At 41.0% G+C, this 17757-nt stretch overlaps 1 protein-coding gene and 1 pseudogene across 2 annotated transcripts in view; one reads left to right on the top strand and one right to left on the bottom strand.

Annotated features, from left to right (window-relative positions):
* Nucleotides 1–427: 427 nt before the first annotated feature.
* On the bottom strand, nt 428–8148 carry LOC117701872 (origin recognition complex subunit 6-like; annotated as a pseudogene). Its single transcript, XR_013070276.1, has 7 exons — nt 7795–8148; nt 6747–6875; nt 5365–5528; nt 4869–4958; nt 3215–3328; nt 2182–2283; nt 428–859 (listed from the first exon to the last, which is right to left on the bottom strand). The product of XR_013070276.1 is annotated as an origin recognition complex subunit 6-like (transcript).
* A 13-nt stretch (nt 8149–8161) lies between these two features.
* LOC117701871 (vacuolar protein sorting-associated protein 35) overlaps nt 8162–17757 on the top strand; it is a 36258-nt gene continuing 26662 nt past the window's right edge. Inside the window, exons 1-3 of the mRNA XM_034493284.2 lie at nt 8162–8333; nt 12816–12914; nt 17548–17644. Coding sequence (XP_034349175.1) covers nt 8331–8333; nt 12816–12914; nt 17548–17644 — 199 coding nt within the window. The 5' untranslated portion in view covers nt 8162–8330. The remainder of the gene's footprint in view (nt 8334–12815; nt 12915–17547; nt 17645–17757) is intronic.

Genomic DNA, 17757 nt, shown 5'->3' with positions numbered 1-17757 from the left:
GGAGTATCTTTTAATTCCCACTTCTTGATGGAGCAACAGAAGTAATTTGTTCAAGTGGCAAAGTAGACAGGGTCTTAAACCCAGGAAGTCTGACTGAGTCTGTGTTCTAGGTAGTAGGGCTCAGTATACAGGAACATGGGCTTTTTCTTAATTTGAGTAGATACAGATTTTGGCCTAATAAAGATTCCTTAAAGCTGACAATCGCTACTCAAATGCATATAAAAATAACATTTATTGGGCTTGAGAGATAGTTCAGTGGTTAAGAGCACTGGGGTTTAATCCCAGCACCCACATGGCAGCACACACTGTCTGTAACTCTAGGTTCAGGGATCTGACATCCTCTTCTGGTTTCTACTGCACCAGACATACATGTAAGCAAAATACTCATACACATTAAAAAAAAATCTTTAAAAATAAATATATTAACTTAGGTTATATAACATTGATTTAGTGAAATAAAATTAAAAAACCACTAAAACAAATAAAATGTCTGAGATGTCTTTTAGCTTGAAATTTGCATTCTAGGTTTAGTCAGGAAACTTCCTTAAACTTAATACATAGAAGCAAAATGGTCCCAATTTCACCCCACAGGAGAGGACAGCTCTGAGTGCAGTGTCCATGTGAGGTACGAGCCTTCTCATACTGAGACACCCTCAGCATGCCTGGTGTACGGGTTAGAGAAGATCTCCACACTCTTCACCTCTCGGGCGCAGCACAGGACTGTAGTGGAACAGAAATCACTCTGCTGTGGCTGTTTGAGCTTTGGCAGCATTTTCCAAAATCTTCCTTTTCCATTCTTCATAATCTTGTGTCAGATCTTCATCTTTCGGTAGTTTATGTGGGGTTTCTACTTCTATTTCTGTCAGGGAAAGTGAGCAAATGTAATTTTAAACTTAAGTTTATAAATGGCTTAAAAGTAAAAATTGGAAAGCATTTACTTCAATTAAGGTAAGAGAGGAAGACCCTAGAGTGAAGTGCAGCAGGGCAGCTCTCACTTTTCTCTCCTATCCTCTAAGCAGTCTAAGGCATCAAACAAGTGTGTGCTTCAAGGAATCCCATCACATGACGACATAGGTGCTAACATTAGTTACATTTTACAGATTAGGAAAATGAAGCTTAGAAATTATGTCACCTTTTCAAATGTACACAGCCAGTAGATAGTGTTAAACAATTAGCCATTAGTATCGGATTGTCTTTGTAGCTAGAGTTTCTATGTAAGTAACTAGAACTTAATTTGGAAATATATTTTTAGAGAAAAAAAAAAGCAGCCAATCACAAAAGCCACTTTTCTGGCTATCCAAACAGGGACCTCACACTAGTCAGCCTTAAATACAGCAGGCGAGCAGTGTGACTCCGCTGGGTGTCCTCTAGCTCCTCTTAGGTTTACTCTATTAGGACTCGCCGCTTCACCCTCGGGTGGAGTTCTCTGAGCCAATTTTGGGTTTGAAGCTGTCCAATTTATGAGTCAGTCTCAGCTTGAATTGTTTAATTTGCCAGGCAGTGGTGGCACACGCCTTTAATCCCAGCACTTGGGAGGCAGAGGCAGGCGGATTTCTGAGTTCGAGGTCAGCCTGGTCTACAGAGTGAGTTCCAGGGCTACACAGAGAAACCCTGTCTCGAAAAACCAAAAAAAAAAAAAAAAAAAAAGAATTGTTTAATTTGCCTAAAGATTTAATATGGGTAAAGCAGATTATGAACCCAGGCACAGTAGTTTAGCTACCAACATTCACACTTGTTGTGATCAACACACAACAAGATCAGCCTGGCTCTGCCTCTGAGTGCTGGGATTAAAGACATGTCATGCTGTACCAGATATATTTCTAAAAATTAGAACTTTTTATATTCTTTGGCCCACCAGGTACATTTTTACTCACATTTCTGTTGTTGTTGCTATGAGATGGTATCACCTGTAGCCCATGCTGGCCTGGAATTCACTATGTAGATCAAGCTGGCCTTCAATCTACAGCAATTCTCTTGTGTCTATCTTCTAAGCACTTAGAAATAATTACAGGTATGTAAATCATGTCTGGCTTGAAAAATAGGTCTTACCAAGTAACTAGTGTCAGGTTTTTCTCTAAGTGCTAGCTCTTGTCATGTAAACTGTTGGGATCATCACAGGATTGCTCAGTGCATAAATCATACTGCATCAATTTCAACACCAAGACAGCTAGTGTGCCCTACCTTTTGCTGGTGGTTCAAGCTCTGGCTTCTTTTTCTTCAGTGCTGGACTAAACACTGCCTTTTTTTTCTTCAGTGCTGGACTAGCTATATCTGCAGAGTCTCCTTTTAGAAAAAGAAAAGGTGTTTTCAAGGTTAATTTTCTATTCAATTGTATATTTGGTCATCTAAGTCCTCAGCTGGATGACAGAAACTCAGTACCCAGAGGAGCAAAACCAGATGAAGGCAAGGCAGATAATCTTGCTCCTCTCCTTCTGGCTGTTTCTTTTGTTAGACATGAGAATCACTTCGATCCTAGCCAGTACACAGATACTGGCATTTAACACTGGAGCTTCTTTCTTTTGAGACAGGGTCTCACAGTGTAGCCCTGCTGACCTGGAACTCACTCTGTAGACCAGGCTGGCTTGAACACAGAGATCTGCCTGCCTCTGCCTCCCATGTGCTGGGATAACAGGTGTAAACCACCATGTCTAGCTGATACTGATGTTTCTTAAGGAATCTATTTTCTTGGCATAGATTTGTAGAGTCATATTTTTTAAAAGTACTGTACTAGCTGGTTTGTGTATCAATTTGACACAAGCTGGAATTACCACTGAGAAAGGAGCCTCCTTTGAGGAAATGCCTCCATGAGATCCAGTTGTAAGGCATTTTCTCAAATAGTGATCAAGGTGGGGAGGGCTCATTGTGGATGGTGCCATCCCTGGGCTGGTAGTCTTGGGTTCTTTAAGAAAACAAGCTGAGCAAACTAGGGGAAACAAGCCAGTAACATCCCTCCATGGCCTCTGTATCAGCTCCTGCTTCCTGACCTGCTTGAGAGTTCCAGTCCTGACTTCCTTTGGTGACAAAGAGCAGTGTGGAACTGTAAGCTCAATAAACCCTTTCCTCCCCAACTGCTTCTTGGTCATAATGCTTTGTGCAGGAATAAAAAACCCCGACTAAGACAGGTACTAACCCACTTTATTCGCAGAACAGACATATGTTAATTATCTCACTAAAAGATTCATGAAATCAGCATTTTCAACCACAGAATACTCACTGTTAATCTGCTGCCCAATCTTTTCTAACTGGTTACACAGCCGATCAAAATATTGGTTTTTTCACACCAGATGTAGTTATCATTTTGGTTTTATCCACCTTTATCTTTAGAATTCTAAAAAACAATTTCATAAATTTGCTTTTTTCAATATCACCAGTTTTCTGGGCAAGTAAATAGATTACAAACCTATTATCCTCTGCCCACGCTTTACTAAATAAAATTCTCTAGCCGTCTAAATTTTCCTTTTTTTCCAAATGTCATTAGCTAGAAGCTTGCAAATTTGCTCTCTTAAGTGCTTTAGCTTCTTATTAAACTGAGAGCTAAAGTGCATCTGCTCAGCCATAAATGGGGCAAATAAAGACATCTGTTATAGAGTTTCATGCCTCTCAGATGTTACCAATTTGCAGAACGGACTCAGTATCTTTTAAGTGTTCAACCCACTCCGAGAACGTGTCTATTTATACAGCAGTGTCATATCTCTTTATCCCACTTCTAAAGCTCAAATCCTGCTCATATTCCTCTACAGCAAGCAATTAAAAAACAAAACAAAACAACTGGGGCTAGAGAGATGGCTCAGTGGTTAAGAGTTTGTGCTACTCTTTAGGAGGGCCTGAGTTCAATTCCAACTCCCATATAGTAGTTCACAACCACTTGTAACTCCAGTAGGGGAGTCAATGCCCTCCTCTTTTTGCCTCCACAGGCAGCACACAAATGGAACACTGAAAGGCATGCAGGCAAAACACACACACACACACACACACACACACACACACACACACACACACACACCACACACCCCAAGACAGTCAACCACTTCGTGTTCAGTTTAATATGGTTCCAAAACTGGTAAACATCAATTACATTCCTTTTTTTTGTACACACACAATACCTTTGTTGAATTAAAAGAATATTATCTATGAATGACAATCAGTTCTAGGTATGTTGATAAAAGCGCCAATACAACAAAATGACTGAAAAGCGAGATATATTCTTTAATAGACTACATGATTTTTCTGTAGAAAGTTTTCTTGAAAGTAAAATAACACTTCAAAGATATAAAAATTAGTATTTCATGGAATAATTCAGTATGTATTACTAATAACTACGTATTCTGATGATTTAAATGTAAGAATTTATTTTAGAAATGTTTTATACTAAAATGAACAGTTGTAGGCAGTTCTTTTTAAGCAATATGCCTGGAAAATCAAACATGATCACTGTCCTGACAGATTTATAACTTATACTTACTAAAAGTAGGGTCTGAAATGAGAATACCTTGTTTTCAGACATGGTTGCCACTTGGCAAGTAACTTCTTGCAACACTAGTTCTAAGTTGGCAGCTATATTATCAGCCAACCCAAGATTCTCATCACCAAACCATAGTGTTACAGTGTTATAGCGCAAAATGAGCTGAGCTGAAGAAAATGAAATTACAAGTATTGTTTGGAGATAAAAAGCTCACATATTGGCAACATTTCCCAATGGTAAAAGAACACTTAAGTGGGAGTCTGAAGCAGGAAGATCATCTTGAGTTTAAGGCTGGCTTATGATACATAGTGACTTCCAGGCCAGCATGCTCTACACAGCAAACCTCTCTCAAGGAAACAAACAAACAAGCAACCCACCACAATAGAACAATGCCAGGAACTCTTACTTGCATGCTGAAAGCAGTGCAGCAGTGGTGAACAGCGGCCTGGACAAGTCAAGGTCTGTTCGCTGTGCTTCTGGAAGACTCGACTCATAGCTAGGAAACAGCAATGTTTGTGAAATCATTTTATCAGGAAAATATTTTAAAGGGACTGAAAATGCAATAAAACAATTAACAAACAAAACAAAACCTGGTCTCCAACTTGAATTGTCCTGATGTATTGTTAGCATTTGTTTGCTGACTGTACTGTTAACAACTTTTTTTTAGTATTTATTTAGGAACTGGAGAGATGGTTCAGCAGTTAAGAACACTTGTTGCTCTTACAGACCCACCTGGGCTCAGTTCCCAGCATCCACACAGTAGCTTACACCCATTCACAACTCCAGTCCACAGGACCTGATGCCCTCTACTGACCTGAGAGTACCAGGCACACATGTGGTCATATACAAACATGCAGGCACACACTTATACACAGAATAGATAGTTGTAAAATTATACCTACCTTTCCAATATCTCTGCAGCCAAGTTCACTGCTTCTGTACAGCTGAACTGTACAGCTAGGTCTCTTATTCCAATATTTGAATTTAATCCCAGCAAACACTCAAAAGATTTAAGACAGCTCTGATACATCTTCTTGTTCAAACCAGAGAGTTTAATTAAATATGCCTTTGAAAGGAAACACACACACAAATTTTAAATTCAGTATTATTTTTCTTACTTATTAAGAGGTATATTAGTTATGTTTTTGGTTTTGAGCCTAGCCTTTAATGGCTGAGCCACATCTCCAGTCTGTGGTATTAATTATATACTAATTTTAACCCAAAATTTATCAATCACTCTAAGCAGGCTATCTTAAGAATTCATATTATAGAAGGGTACAATCATGCATACTTACAAAATAATTTAAAAATAATTAAACAGTATAGCTTGTCTCAGCTGCACAAGACAAATTAAGGAAAATTAAGGAAAATATTGGGTGTAGGGTGAGGAAGGTGTATATCTGGAAGAAAGGGGGGAAGAACGGGATAGCACCATTGTAGGAACCAGGTCTATCTGGGGAACCTCAGAGAGCTTTATAAAAGATATACAACAAAGCAGTCACGTTAGGACAGAAAGGAACGCGCGGCAGCAGGGTATCCCCAGGTGGAAAGTATTGCATTTGCAAAACTAAGTCACTGACTGAATTCAACGCTTGAGTCAGGGTGAAAGAGACTGACGAGTTAGATAGCAACAGAGAAGTTCACAGAGCTTTAATAAATAAATATATCCATTATGACACAAGTACTGTGTACATCTATTACATAAAGAAAATAGATATCTTCTTTAGTCAGAATAATAATCCAGTAAAAGACAATTTTTTTATCTTTATTTGATGGATGAACAAACTGGCAGCTCATGGATCTTGTAAATAATAAAGGCATTTGGTTTCTACACGTAACTCTTTCTGACTGTAATTTTAAAACATTAAGGATTTTGACAAGGGCTTGGTCCAACTGTGAGAGTTAATCTCAACTGCTGATTTGATGAGATCTAGAATCACTTGGAAGAAGGGCCTCTGGGCATGCCTATGGGGAGGTGAAGCCCTCTGTGGGCGGCATGGTCTCCTGCAATGGGTTCCTGCATGTACAAAAAAGGGGAGAAACTGAACTGGATACAAAGACTCATCGATTTCTGCTTCCTGACTGGAAATGTCATGTAGATTTTTCAGGTTCTGTGCACCCTTGAACTTGATTAACAAACTCTCTCCTGCGAACTGCATTTATCAGGGTAATTTATCAGAGCACCATGAAAGGAAACAGAGCAGACACCAAGAAGATTAAAATGAAACAAAGATGCTCCAGTGTCACATCAGCTCGTTCAGATTGTCCTATGGAGCCAACTTACTCTATCCAAGGGGCACTTCCTCCAGGAGGCCGCGAGGTCCAGCATATAACAGCATTGCTGGTTTCTGAGCTATGTGCAGACAGGCTGACACATTTCACCTTAGACAGCCGCAGGTATTCCTCTGCTTTCCTGGTGATAAAGGCAATATGGTCACTAAAACTGTTCTAGAACTTTGCCAGCACTTAGGCAAAGAACTGAATTCATTTGGGGCCCAGAATGCACATCCTTTGGAGAGGGGGAAGTTCTTCAGATAGAACCAAAATGACTCCAGACTTAGTGCTTTCAAAAAAAAAAAAAAAAAAAAAAAAAAAAATTCAGGTCTCCCCAAACGACCTCTTTCCTTCTAACACTACTTCAACAAGTATAAAGAGTTGGAGCAGGCAGATTAGAGTAAATCAAATTCTCTTTCTTTCTCTCAATGACTGGTTGACTCTCACTTTTGAGAACAGTTCTGGGTCCCATCCTGTTCCTGGCCTGTAGCCCTGGGAATGGGCCTATGAACTTTCTACACACTTGCCTGCTGTACCTTTACTTCCTAAGACAGATCCTACAATGATCCTCCCAATCTCAAGGGCTTTGGACAACCGAAGCTGTTTGGGCCACTTTTGCTATATTTTTCTCGTGCGTGGCACTATCTAATAAGTCAGCCCCCAAAGCCACTGCGCCTTTTCTTGAATTCTTACGCCCTGCTCATCACTCAGCTCGTCATCCTGTACCATATTCTAGTGATTTCTTCAGGGTCTGCCCCGCACGCCTGGCTCATCCCTGTAAACAGATTATCGAACCCGAGGGAATGACAAGGGGTCCTCCCCGACTTTTCCAACCGCGGTGCGTCCCAGAGCTAGAGGGCTCCAAGGACGACTACAAACGTCCTCTCAAACCATCTTCTACAAGCCAACAACAAAGTTTTTCTTGATGTTGGGCCCGAGTCTCGCTCAGACCAGTGTGCGGTCGGTCATTCCCTTATCGCCAGTGCCCTCCGGCGCTAACCTGGGAGGACCCAGAGCCCCAGTCAGGGACGTCTCCCCGCACGCACGGCCACACTCACCTCAGTACACTCGGTTCTGCAAGGCCGAGGCGCGGGGCGAGGCGTCGTACCAGCTCCGACTCCATGGCTGGAAGAAAAGCGCGCCGAAAGAAATGCGCGCGCAGACTGTCAGAGGGTTAAGACCCACCCCCGGCGCGTCCAGATTGGTTGCGACAAGAAGTTGCGACCGTCCCACAAACCAATCCTGGTCTTGCTTCTACGCATGTGCAGACGATGATGCGCCGGCTCAGGCGAAGTGGACGCGCACAAGGTTCTATAGCTGCCCTTTCTCTGCCGAGGATCCTCTTAACTGAGGCTTCCCTTCCAGCTGTCCATCGCTCACTGCTGCGCTGTACTATTCTCGCCCCGCTCAGTCCACTACACACCGACATCTGCCTTTTCTCCCCAAACCTCGCGAGATTTTAACCGGGCCAATCAAAAAGCCGCTACCGGTCAAGGGCGGGGCTAGAGAGGGCGGGGCTCGGAAGGCTCAGTCACCTGACGGCGGGCGGCTCCGGCGGAGTAGGCGCTGCTGCTTGTGGGTCCCCGTAGTCGCCATGGTGAGTGAGGGAAAGCGGTGGTCCTGGGTTGCTCGGGTCACAGTCCACGCATCCCTCCCACGGACAGGAGCCTTGCGGGCGGAGTAGGGGCCCTGCATTTCGACGGAGGCCGGTCCTGTCCAGGCTGGGCCCTGCGGGATAGGGCACGGGCTGAGGAAGGCCGCGGTGGGCTGCGGTGGGTTGCGGTGGGCGGTGGCGCCGGAATTTGGGTCTTTGCCCCGAGACCAGGGAGCATCCCTTAGGGGTGTCTCGGGCTGCAGGTTCTGGGTGTCGGTGGAGGCCGGCGTCAGCCTCTCGTGTGGGCATGGCCACCTTCGCTCTGGGAGTCGGAGTCCCGGTCTGTGCGGAGTTGGGACCGTGAGGGGCGTCCCGAGCTTCTGGGCTGGCGCTGTAGCTGGGTCGCGCCCGCTTGGTGCATTTCCACCTTTGTGCTCAGCTGTGCTCGGGGCCCCACGCCTTTTCCTGCTGCAAGTACTTCCCGTGGGGCCGCAGTGGTTCCCCGGCCTTCCGTGGGCCGCATAGGCCCCCTTCATCCTGCAGCGTCTGTCAGCGAATTCTCGGGACCTGCTCACGTGAGTTTCCCGAAGGTGAAACGCGTGCTTTTCTTTCCCTGAACCCAACCATCACATAGGAGACAGGCCTTCCTTTCGCATTTGTTCACTGACGATTCTAGCTCACATTGCTGGAAGCAGTCATTCAGAGGTTTCTCCGCGATGATAGCAGCATGTCGGGGCGCTTTGTGGCCTTGTAAACAGGAACTTCCTCAGAATTCGAAACCTGTATTTTCTACAGGGCAAGTTGTCACTTACATCATACTAGCATTTGCTGTAACATGCATTGAACAGATAGTGGTTTTGGATATTGGTGTGCTGGTTGACCGTTTTAATGATGTCAGTATTCATTCTTTGTATTCATGATTCTATGTGCCACTGCACATACTTCACTTTAAGTGTGTTAATAGGAGAAAACAGCATTAAAATCTTTTTGTTATTGATTTTTTTTTTCCTTGCGTGGAGGTTTGAGATGATCTTACTAGACTCTGATCAGCTTGGTATTTATGGTCATCTTTGGTTCCAGCTGGATGAGTTCTGAGCTTTTGTTGGAATAATTTGATAAGTCTTTGATGTATACTACTTTAATATATAGCCATGCAAGATGGTTTTTTTGTTCCCCTCAGAACTTGCACAGTTGGGATTTGGCACATGACTTGTGTGAAGTTTAATTTTAGAATTTGTTTTTTGACACATACTGGTTGACATATTGTTTTATAATACAAAGCATTTGAAGATACACTTTAAACTTATTTATGTGCTGGGTGAACCAGATAGGTGCACAGTTTATCCTGTAAATTTTATTGGAAAACGGAACCTCAGTATCGGTTCTGTCATAGGTAGTTGTTAGATTTGAGGTAGGTAGTCAGCCTTAAGTCTCACTTTTGCATCTGGAAGTAACTGTTGATCTCATTGGTTACTGTACTCCTAAAAATCCAGAGTCCAGTTCAACTAATCAAACATCTGGTGTACTTTCAATTTTATAGAATGTTCTAGACACTGGGTAGAAATAAATGGTGGAGGTGTGCTTTTGAAACATACTGCTGTACAGTTATTTGGGTTTGTGGTGGGGAACAGTTGTGTCAGGAGCTTGGAAAAGACTTTGGAGGTGATGCAAACAGATTCTGAGGAGAATGGGCAGAAATTCTCCATAAAGAGAAGAAAGAATTTTGCTATTTAATGTTCATGGTATGCTCCATCATAGGATTTCTGGGTTATTGCTAAGTTAGTGTGTGTATGGGATCCAAACTATTTACGTTTTCTTTTTGCAGTCTTGGGGATTGAACCCAAAGCCTTCAGCCTGCTAGACACAAACTCCCCAGCCCAAATTATTTTAAAGTTCTTGTTTTCTTCTTATCCTCGGTTTTTCTTGAAGTATTAATTTGTGCTTTCGCATCAGGTTTAAATACCATATTCAGCAACACTGATGATTCTGTTTATTTTCTAATTTATGTTGTATTGTCATATTACATATGTAGCTTATAAGTGGGAAAATTAACCAACAAACAGGTTCCTACAACCAGTAGAGGTAAATGCTCTCAAACCGGATATAGTAATAACTAACGTTTATGGAGAGTTCATTACTAAGTACTATGCACATTCAGAACTTTGTGTGCTATTTTATTTTTCTAGTCTATACCAAAAATCTGTGATTGCTTATAGCTCATTTTATAGTTTATTTGCACACAGTAGCCAGAGCTGGAAACAATCTATATGTCTATATCAAGTGAATCAGTAAATGTGTATATACATATATATGTATGGCCACCTTCGCTCTGAGAGTTGGAGTACTGGGTCTGTGCGGAGTTAGGACAGTGAGGAGCGTCCGAGCTTCTGAGCTGGTGCTGTAGCTGGGTATATGTATATATACATGTATATACAAACACAGACACTGGACTATTACACAGTCTTTAAAAAGAGAGAAATTCTGACTAACACTTTTATACAGATGAACCTTGGACATAACCCTAAAAATGCCAGACACAAAAGGAAAAATGCTGTGTAATTCTATGTATATAAGGTACTTACATTAATAATACTTAGAGAAAAAGGTAGAATTGCTTAGCTGAGGGACATTAGAGGTGTATGCTAATATTTCTCCTATATAAACTAACGTTTCTTTAAAGATACTTGTTTTTTAAATTTATTTACACTTAAAATATGCATTTTCATTAAAAAATTTTTAATTATGTGTATGTGTTCATTTGTATGGGCCTGTGAATGCAGGTTCCTGTGGAGGCCAGTGGTGTTGGATTCTCTGGAGCTGAAGTTATGGTTGGGTTTGACCCACCCACTGTGTGGGTGCTAAGAATTGAGCTCAGGTCTTCTGCAGGAGCACTGAGTGCTCTTAATTACTGGGCTATTCCTTCAGTCCTTTATTATTTTTGAAAAGAAATAGTTGTGGGAAAACTCATCTTCCTAGATTATTAGCAAAACAGCACAGGGAAGCACATGGCATCACTTGTTACTCACTTTTTTTCTTTATCTAAAGTGAAGCCAAGACAAAGCTTTTAATTTTTATGAACCATTGTATTTCAGAAGTGGGTTGCTGTTGTTGTTTAATCATAGTGAAATATTTTAATTGTCTTAGATATCCTTATGTAGAGAGGTACTTTTCCTCTAGTTAGTCTTAAATTTTTTTTAATGAAATTTATGTAAAATGAACAGGCCAGTGGGTTTTGATACATTACCTTTTGTTCCAAAATATTTTCATTACCTCAAAAGAAAATTCTTTAGTCATTAATCAGTGGTTTGCCCACCATTCCTTTTCTAAATTAGTAAATCTGTGGATGATTTATCTGTTTAAGACATTTCATATAAATGGAGTCTTTCAGCATGCATTTGTGTCAGACTTCTTTCATTTTGTGTAATGTTTTTAGGTTTATTTTTATAATATGAGTGTTTTAATACTAGAGACCTTTTTATGGCTTTAACAACAGTCTGTTGTGTGTATATACTGCTTATCCATTAATTTGCTGGTTAGTTTTCCTTTTAATCAAATATATGTTCAGAAAGGTCTAGAATCAGCCTGTCTGTGAAGTGAACATTTATGAAGTACACATTGTGTATACTGGATCTCCAACACATGATTATTTATAATTACATTGTTAGGCATGCTGTAGTAGTAATGTTAACATGGTGTTATTTAACATGAAATATGGGTTAATTTTCCTTGACAAGGAGAATGAGTTCATTTTATAAGCAGAGTTCTGCTGATGGCATAGAAGAGTAGATTTACTTTGTTTTTAGCTGTTTATCTGTGTATTTAAAATAGTAGGTATTTGAGGAAACTATCTTTACTTTTTTCTGTTATAAGTCATTAACAATTCTAGCTGTTTTATTTCCAAGTTGTTTAGGTTTTGTTGCAATGGAGGGGGCTGTGTTTTTATAAATTAATTTTTTGCTGTAAAGTAGACTAAAATGTAGGTGAATGTAGTTGAGAGGGAGAGAGAAGTTCTTAAAAATTTGAATTTATACTATAATTATTATAAGAAAAAGTTTGGCTTTACAGCTATGTTCCAATTGGATGTACAGCATATTAGCAGAACGTAACTATAAACTACCACCACAGGTTTCTTTGATGCCAGATACTTTTTATTTTTTGGTAATTTTTAGACAGGGTCTCACTAGGAAGTTCTTGCTGTTCTGGTATTCATTATGTAGACCAGGCTGGCCTTGAACTTAAAGAAATGTGCCTGCTTCCATCTCCCACGTGCTGGAATTAAAGGCATGCTGGACTGAGGCCAGAATTTTTGAATCAGTCAAAAATTGATAAATTCGTTTGGGATATGAAGCTAGAATGAGCCTTATGTGAAAGCTTTGGAAAAGGACTATCACTAAAACTACGGAAATTAAAAAAAAAAAATTCTTTTTGACAGGAGAAAGTGCTTATGAGCCACTAATGAAAGTATTTTTAAAATCTTCATTTTAGCCTACAACACAGCAGTCACCCCAGGATGAGCAGGAAAAACTCTTGGATGAAGCCATCCAGGCTGTGAAGGTTCAATCATTCCAGATGAAAAGATGCCTGGTAAGAATGAAAATGTGAAAGATACAGTTGTATACTGTAAATTCCTAAGCAAGCACCACCAGTTGTAAAATTATGTAGCATCTCTGCTTTTAGTCAGTCTAGTCACCACCAGCAACTGTCTCAACTTCATCTGTGGTTAGCGCTGTAGATACTTATGGACAAAGAGCCCTGCTTCCTCCTAATTTTGTGTCTGTTCAGTGACTTCAGTTATACATTGGCATATTAGCATCTAATTTAAGTATCTGAGCCTGTGTGGTTTATACCTTAGACCCGAGGAGAACTTAATATAGAATAGATGTTCAGTAAATACTTAATGAACAAATGGATTTGAATGCCTCAATTTGAATTCAGCTAAGTTTATTTCACCTGAATATTCTGAGAACTTTTGAATATGCACTTTTATTATAGGAACTAGCTTTAAAACTATACTTAAAGATACATATGGTCAATACCTCTGGAGGCAAAAGTAAGAGGACCATGAACTTGAAGCCAGCTCTGGTTTATGTGGTGAGACCCTTAAAACACAAAAACAAAAATTACGTATATACTTGTTTATATGTTTTTATAGTCTAAAGGTTGGAATAATCTTCATAAGTACTATATTATATTCTGTTATATTCTGTGTGTTAAAGTTTAAAGAATTGAACCAAATAGGAAGACACTTTAAGTTGCTGGAGTAATGATGGTACTTTGTAAAGTGTCTTACATTTTCCACGTATGTATATGGTATATGTGTGTGTGTGTTTGTGCATGTGTATGGATGGAGTCTAGGGGTTGATTGATATCGGATGTTTTCTTTCAGTTGCTCTTGATCTCATTAACAATTTCAATTTCATATGTATATATATTGAGTATGAATGAGGGGTTATGTCCCAGAACACAAGCAGCTATGGCATACTCTCTCCCAGGACCCATTAAAAGCCTGTAGTCCCTCAGTGAGCAATGGAACCTTATGAGCTCTTCCCCCATACAGGGTCAAACAGTGACAGTTTCAATACTGTACAGCTATCCATAGCTGCAGAGAGTGCAGAGGCCATATCAGGTTCAGAAGACATTTCACAGCATTCCTTCCCAACTTCTGGCTCCTACATTCTTTTCACCCTCTTCTGAGACAGTCCATGATCCTAGGGGACAGGGTGAAGCACTCTATAGGCACATTGGCCAGTTGTGAGTCTCTGTATTAGCCTCCCTCTACCTTTAAAACAAGTGTCACTGATGAAGGTAGAGAGCTGTACTAATCTGTAATTGTAATTATAAGCATGTAGAAGGCAGTTTGTTACTGTTTTGCAAAACAGTAGTAGTAGGTTTCCCCCAAGAGCCTTGGCCCTTTCACCTTGATTATTTATTTTTTAGACTTACTATTTTATGTGTATGAGTGTTAACTGCCTGCATGTATATATGTACCTATGTATACCTGGTGCTGGTGAAGGTGATGCACTGAAACTAGAGTTAATGGATGGTTGTGAGCTACCATGTAGGTGCTGGGAGTTGAACCCAGGTCTGGTACAAGAGCAACAAATACTTTTAACAGCTCCAGTCATGAGTTGTTGAGGTTTATAGTACTGTGAAGAGGGCCTTAAATCCAATTAAGAAGTGTTTGGTTACTTCTATAACAATGACTATTATACCAATGGACACAAATTGCCAGGCCGATTATTATTGTACCATCAGTGATTCCCATCTGGATATTGATGACTTTCTTCCTGTAGTGTCATACCTTCTGGCATTATTAGCCCTTTGAGAGGAAGCTTTTTGATCAGTTAATGTAGGACCCGGGTCCTGGAGGGTGTCCCACGACAGTCTCCTGGCTGGGGGCAGGCACGAGCAGGGAGGGGAGATTGCCTTCCCCTGCCTTCCGTCACTGACCAGTCTCCTCCAGGTGTCGCCCCTGCTTCTCCCCGCTGAGCCGGTCCAGGCTCAGCTAGGCCGATAAGGAGCCGACTAGCTGACAAGGAGGCAGCCCGGGCAGTCCAGGCAGGCTCTGAGGAGAGCCAGCGGGATGCCAAGCGTTACAGCTCTTTGTTAAGCCAGGGAAGTGTCGGCTAGGTAGCAGGGAAGGGCGCGGTGGGTCAACGATGGAAGGTCTCGGACACCTGGATGGTTCTTGTGTGCGCTTCTCAATTAAGCTCAATATATACAGTTTGGGGTGGGTGAAGGTTTTAGCAGCAGGTAACCTCATTGGCTTAGTCTGAGGTTTTGGGGATGCCTCATATGCATGTGAGGAGAGCCTGGGGCACCATTCCTACGTGACCCAATGGCCCAATGGTCGTAGACCTCTCAACCTCTCTGAGGGAGGGGCTGTGAAGCTGTGAAGGGCGGAAGCTGAGAGAGCCAGGGGGCCAGGAACAGAGCTGAATGGCCTACCGTCCCTGAAGGGTCCCCGGGGTTTGAAGCTCGTTCAACCAGACACCTGGTTGTCTCTCAGCTCAGTGCCCTACAAGTTAATAGTTTGATTTTCCCAAGTACTGCAACTGGAGTATGTGCTCTTTTCAGCACTAGGATCCTATCATCAAGTTCTGGTGGGGAAAACATGAGTAGTAGCAATAGCCTGTATTGTTTGGGGGGCTTCTGGGACCTTGTTGACCAACACTCATAGAGAGATATCCTATACCTGGCTTAAGACTTTTTGTTTAGTAACCTATGGTTTCTGAAAGGACTATTATCTCCCTGTGTAGGGTACCTCAGTTAAACTATAGGAATTACATATTCTTAAGTAAGCTTGAAGTAATGAGTTACCATATAGCTTCTTCATACATCCTTAGTGTTAGCTATCCTACTTTCTCCTCCACCCTTCCCTCTTGTCTCATCCCTTTCCTTATGTAAATCTTTCCTACCCCTCTCACTCTTTTCCCACTTCCATACCACTTTGTTCTCCTGTACCCTTTTCCTTAAGGCCTTTCTACCTTCCACCTCCTCAGTACCCTACTACTACCCTAAAGCCCCTTTCTAGTTTCTTACTCTCTACAGGTATTTCTAGTTTAATGCATACAAAGATTGAAAGCAAAGATGCACATATGAGAAAGAACATGGAAATGTTTTTGTCTTTCTGGATATTTGTTACCTTATTCAGCATGATTTATTTTTTTCCAGTCCCATCTATTTACCTGTAAACTTCATCTTTCTTTACAGCCAAGTAAAAGTCAGTTGTGCTTATATGTGCCATGTTTTCTTTATCCACTCATCAGAAGTGAAATAGAACTAAGTGGAGACCAGCTTTGGCAAGAGTCTCAGCAAGTTCCTTGACCTTACTCCGTTACCTGGTGTCGGGGCTAAAGTTCTAGGGCCTGTCCATGTCTTATTATATTTTGTATGTGTGAATATTTTTCCTACATGTGTATCTGAGTGGTATGTGTACTTGGAACCCTTAGAGGCCAGAAGAGGTTGTCAGATCACCTAGGACTGGAGTTACAGATATCTATGAGCTGCCATGTAGGTACTGGGAATTGAACCTGGGTCCTCTGGAAGAGCAGCAAGTGCTCTTAACTTCTGAACCATCTTTCTAGCCCCTTGTTCCCTCCTTGACCTCAGAGTGCCACTGGCAGTGGTTCCCAAGCCTCCATACATTTTCTGATCTCAGAATGCAACCAGTAATGGGAAACTACGTCTTGGTGCCTTCTGTGACCTTAAATCATGACTGGCAGTGAGTTCCTAAGTCTTTGCCTACTACCTGGCTTCAATAGTGACAGCTGCAGGGTCTCTAACTTCTGATTTTCCTCCCTGATCTTGGAGTGTGAGTGACAATAGCAGGGTCCTAAACACCAGTGGTCCTTCCTTACCTCTCTTTCCATCTTATTTCTGAGATGGCATCTCTAATCTCTTGAGTCCACTGAATAGGCTAGACTACCTGTGAGCCCCAGGGATCTGCTGTCTTCCTCCTTAGTGCTTGGATGACAGATGTGTGCTGCAGTGCCCAGTTGTTTGACCTGGGTGGTGGGAATTCACATTCAGACCCATACACAGGAAGCACTTTACTCATGAGCCATCTCCTTAGTCCATTTTCTTAACATTTTCTGAAGTTTAATATTCTCTTTTGCCTTATTGTTTTGATTTTCTTATTAATGAAATTGGAAAGAAAAGTAAATGTCATATAATAGAAAATGGGTTTTCTCTTGTTTGTTTCTCTTTCTGAGCATGAGAAATGTTTCTTACTGTGTCTCAATTCTATCTCTATGAGTGAAGTGGTGCATATGGTGGTTATGAAACCTTGAAGAACACGAGGAAAGACTTACATGGATAATTACTGCACAAGCTGCAAAGAGCCTGAAGTTCGGGACAAAGCCATTGTTAAGATAGTTATCTTGCATTAGCATGCCTACTTTCTTGACTGCAGGTCAAATGTGGACTTTTGGAAGTAGTTTCCTTGTTTATAGAGGTTGAAAAGTTTGAAGTTACTCAATGAAACATGCTATCTTAGTTATGGAAGCCTTGCAAGCTTTATTTAAAGGTGAGGAGGTAGGCTTTTTTTTTTTTTTTAGATTTTCAATAAAGAGAAACTTGTGAAGTTGACTTTTATGTGACTAAAATAAGTGCTGTAGATTCTTAGAACTATGTAACAGATTTTTGGCTAAATAGAACCAAGATAAATGTTTAGTTAAGTTAAGCATTCTCATCAATTTTTTTGGTATTTCTGTAGGACAAAAACAAGCTGATGGATGCTTTGAAACATGCTTCTAACATGCTTGGAGAGCTCCGGACTTCAATGTTATCACCAAAGAGTTACTATGAACTTTGTATCCTTTGTCTGTTGAAGGATAAACACTTGGATAAACATTTTATTTATTGTTGGTTTTTTTTTTTCTTTTTTTTTTTTGTTTTTGTTTTTGTTTTCTTCTATGTAGCTTTT

Source organism: Arvicanthis niloticus, unplaced genomic scaffold (genome assembly GCF_011762505.2).
Source record: "Arvicanthis niloticus isolate mArvNil1 unplaced genomic scaffold, mArvNil1.pat.X pat_scaffold_289_arrow_ctg1, whole genome shotgun sequence".
Classification (NCBI taxonomy): Eukaryota; Metazoa; Chordata; class Mammalia; order Rodentia; family Muridae; genus Arvicanthis; species Arvicanthis niloticus.
This window is presented reverse-complemented; position numbering and strand designations above follow the sequence as displayed.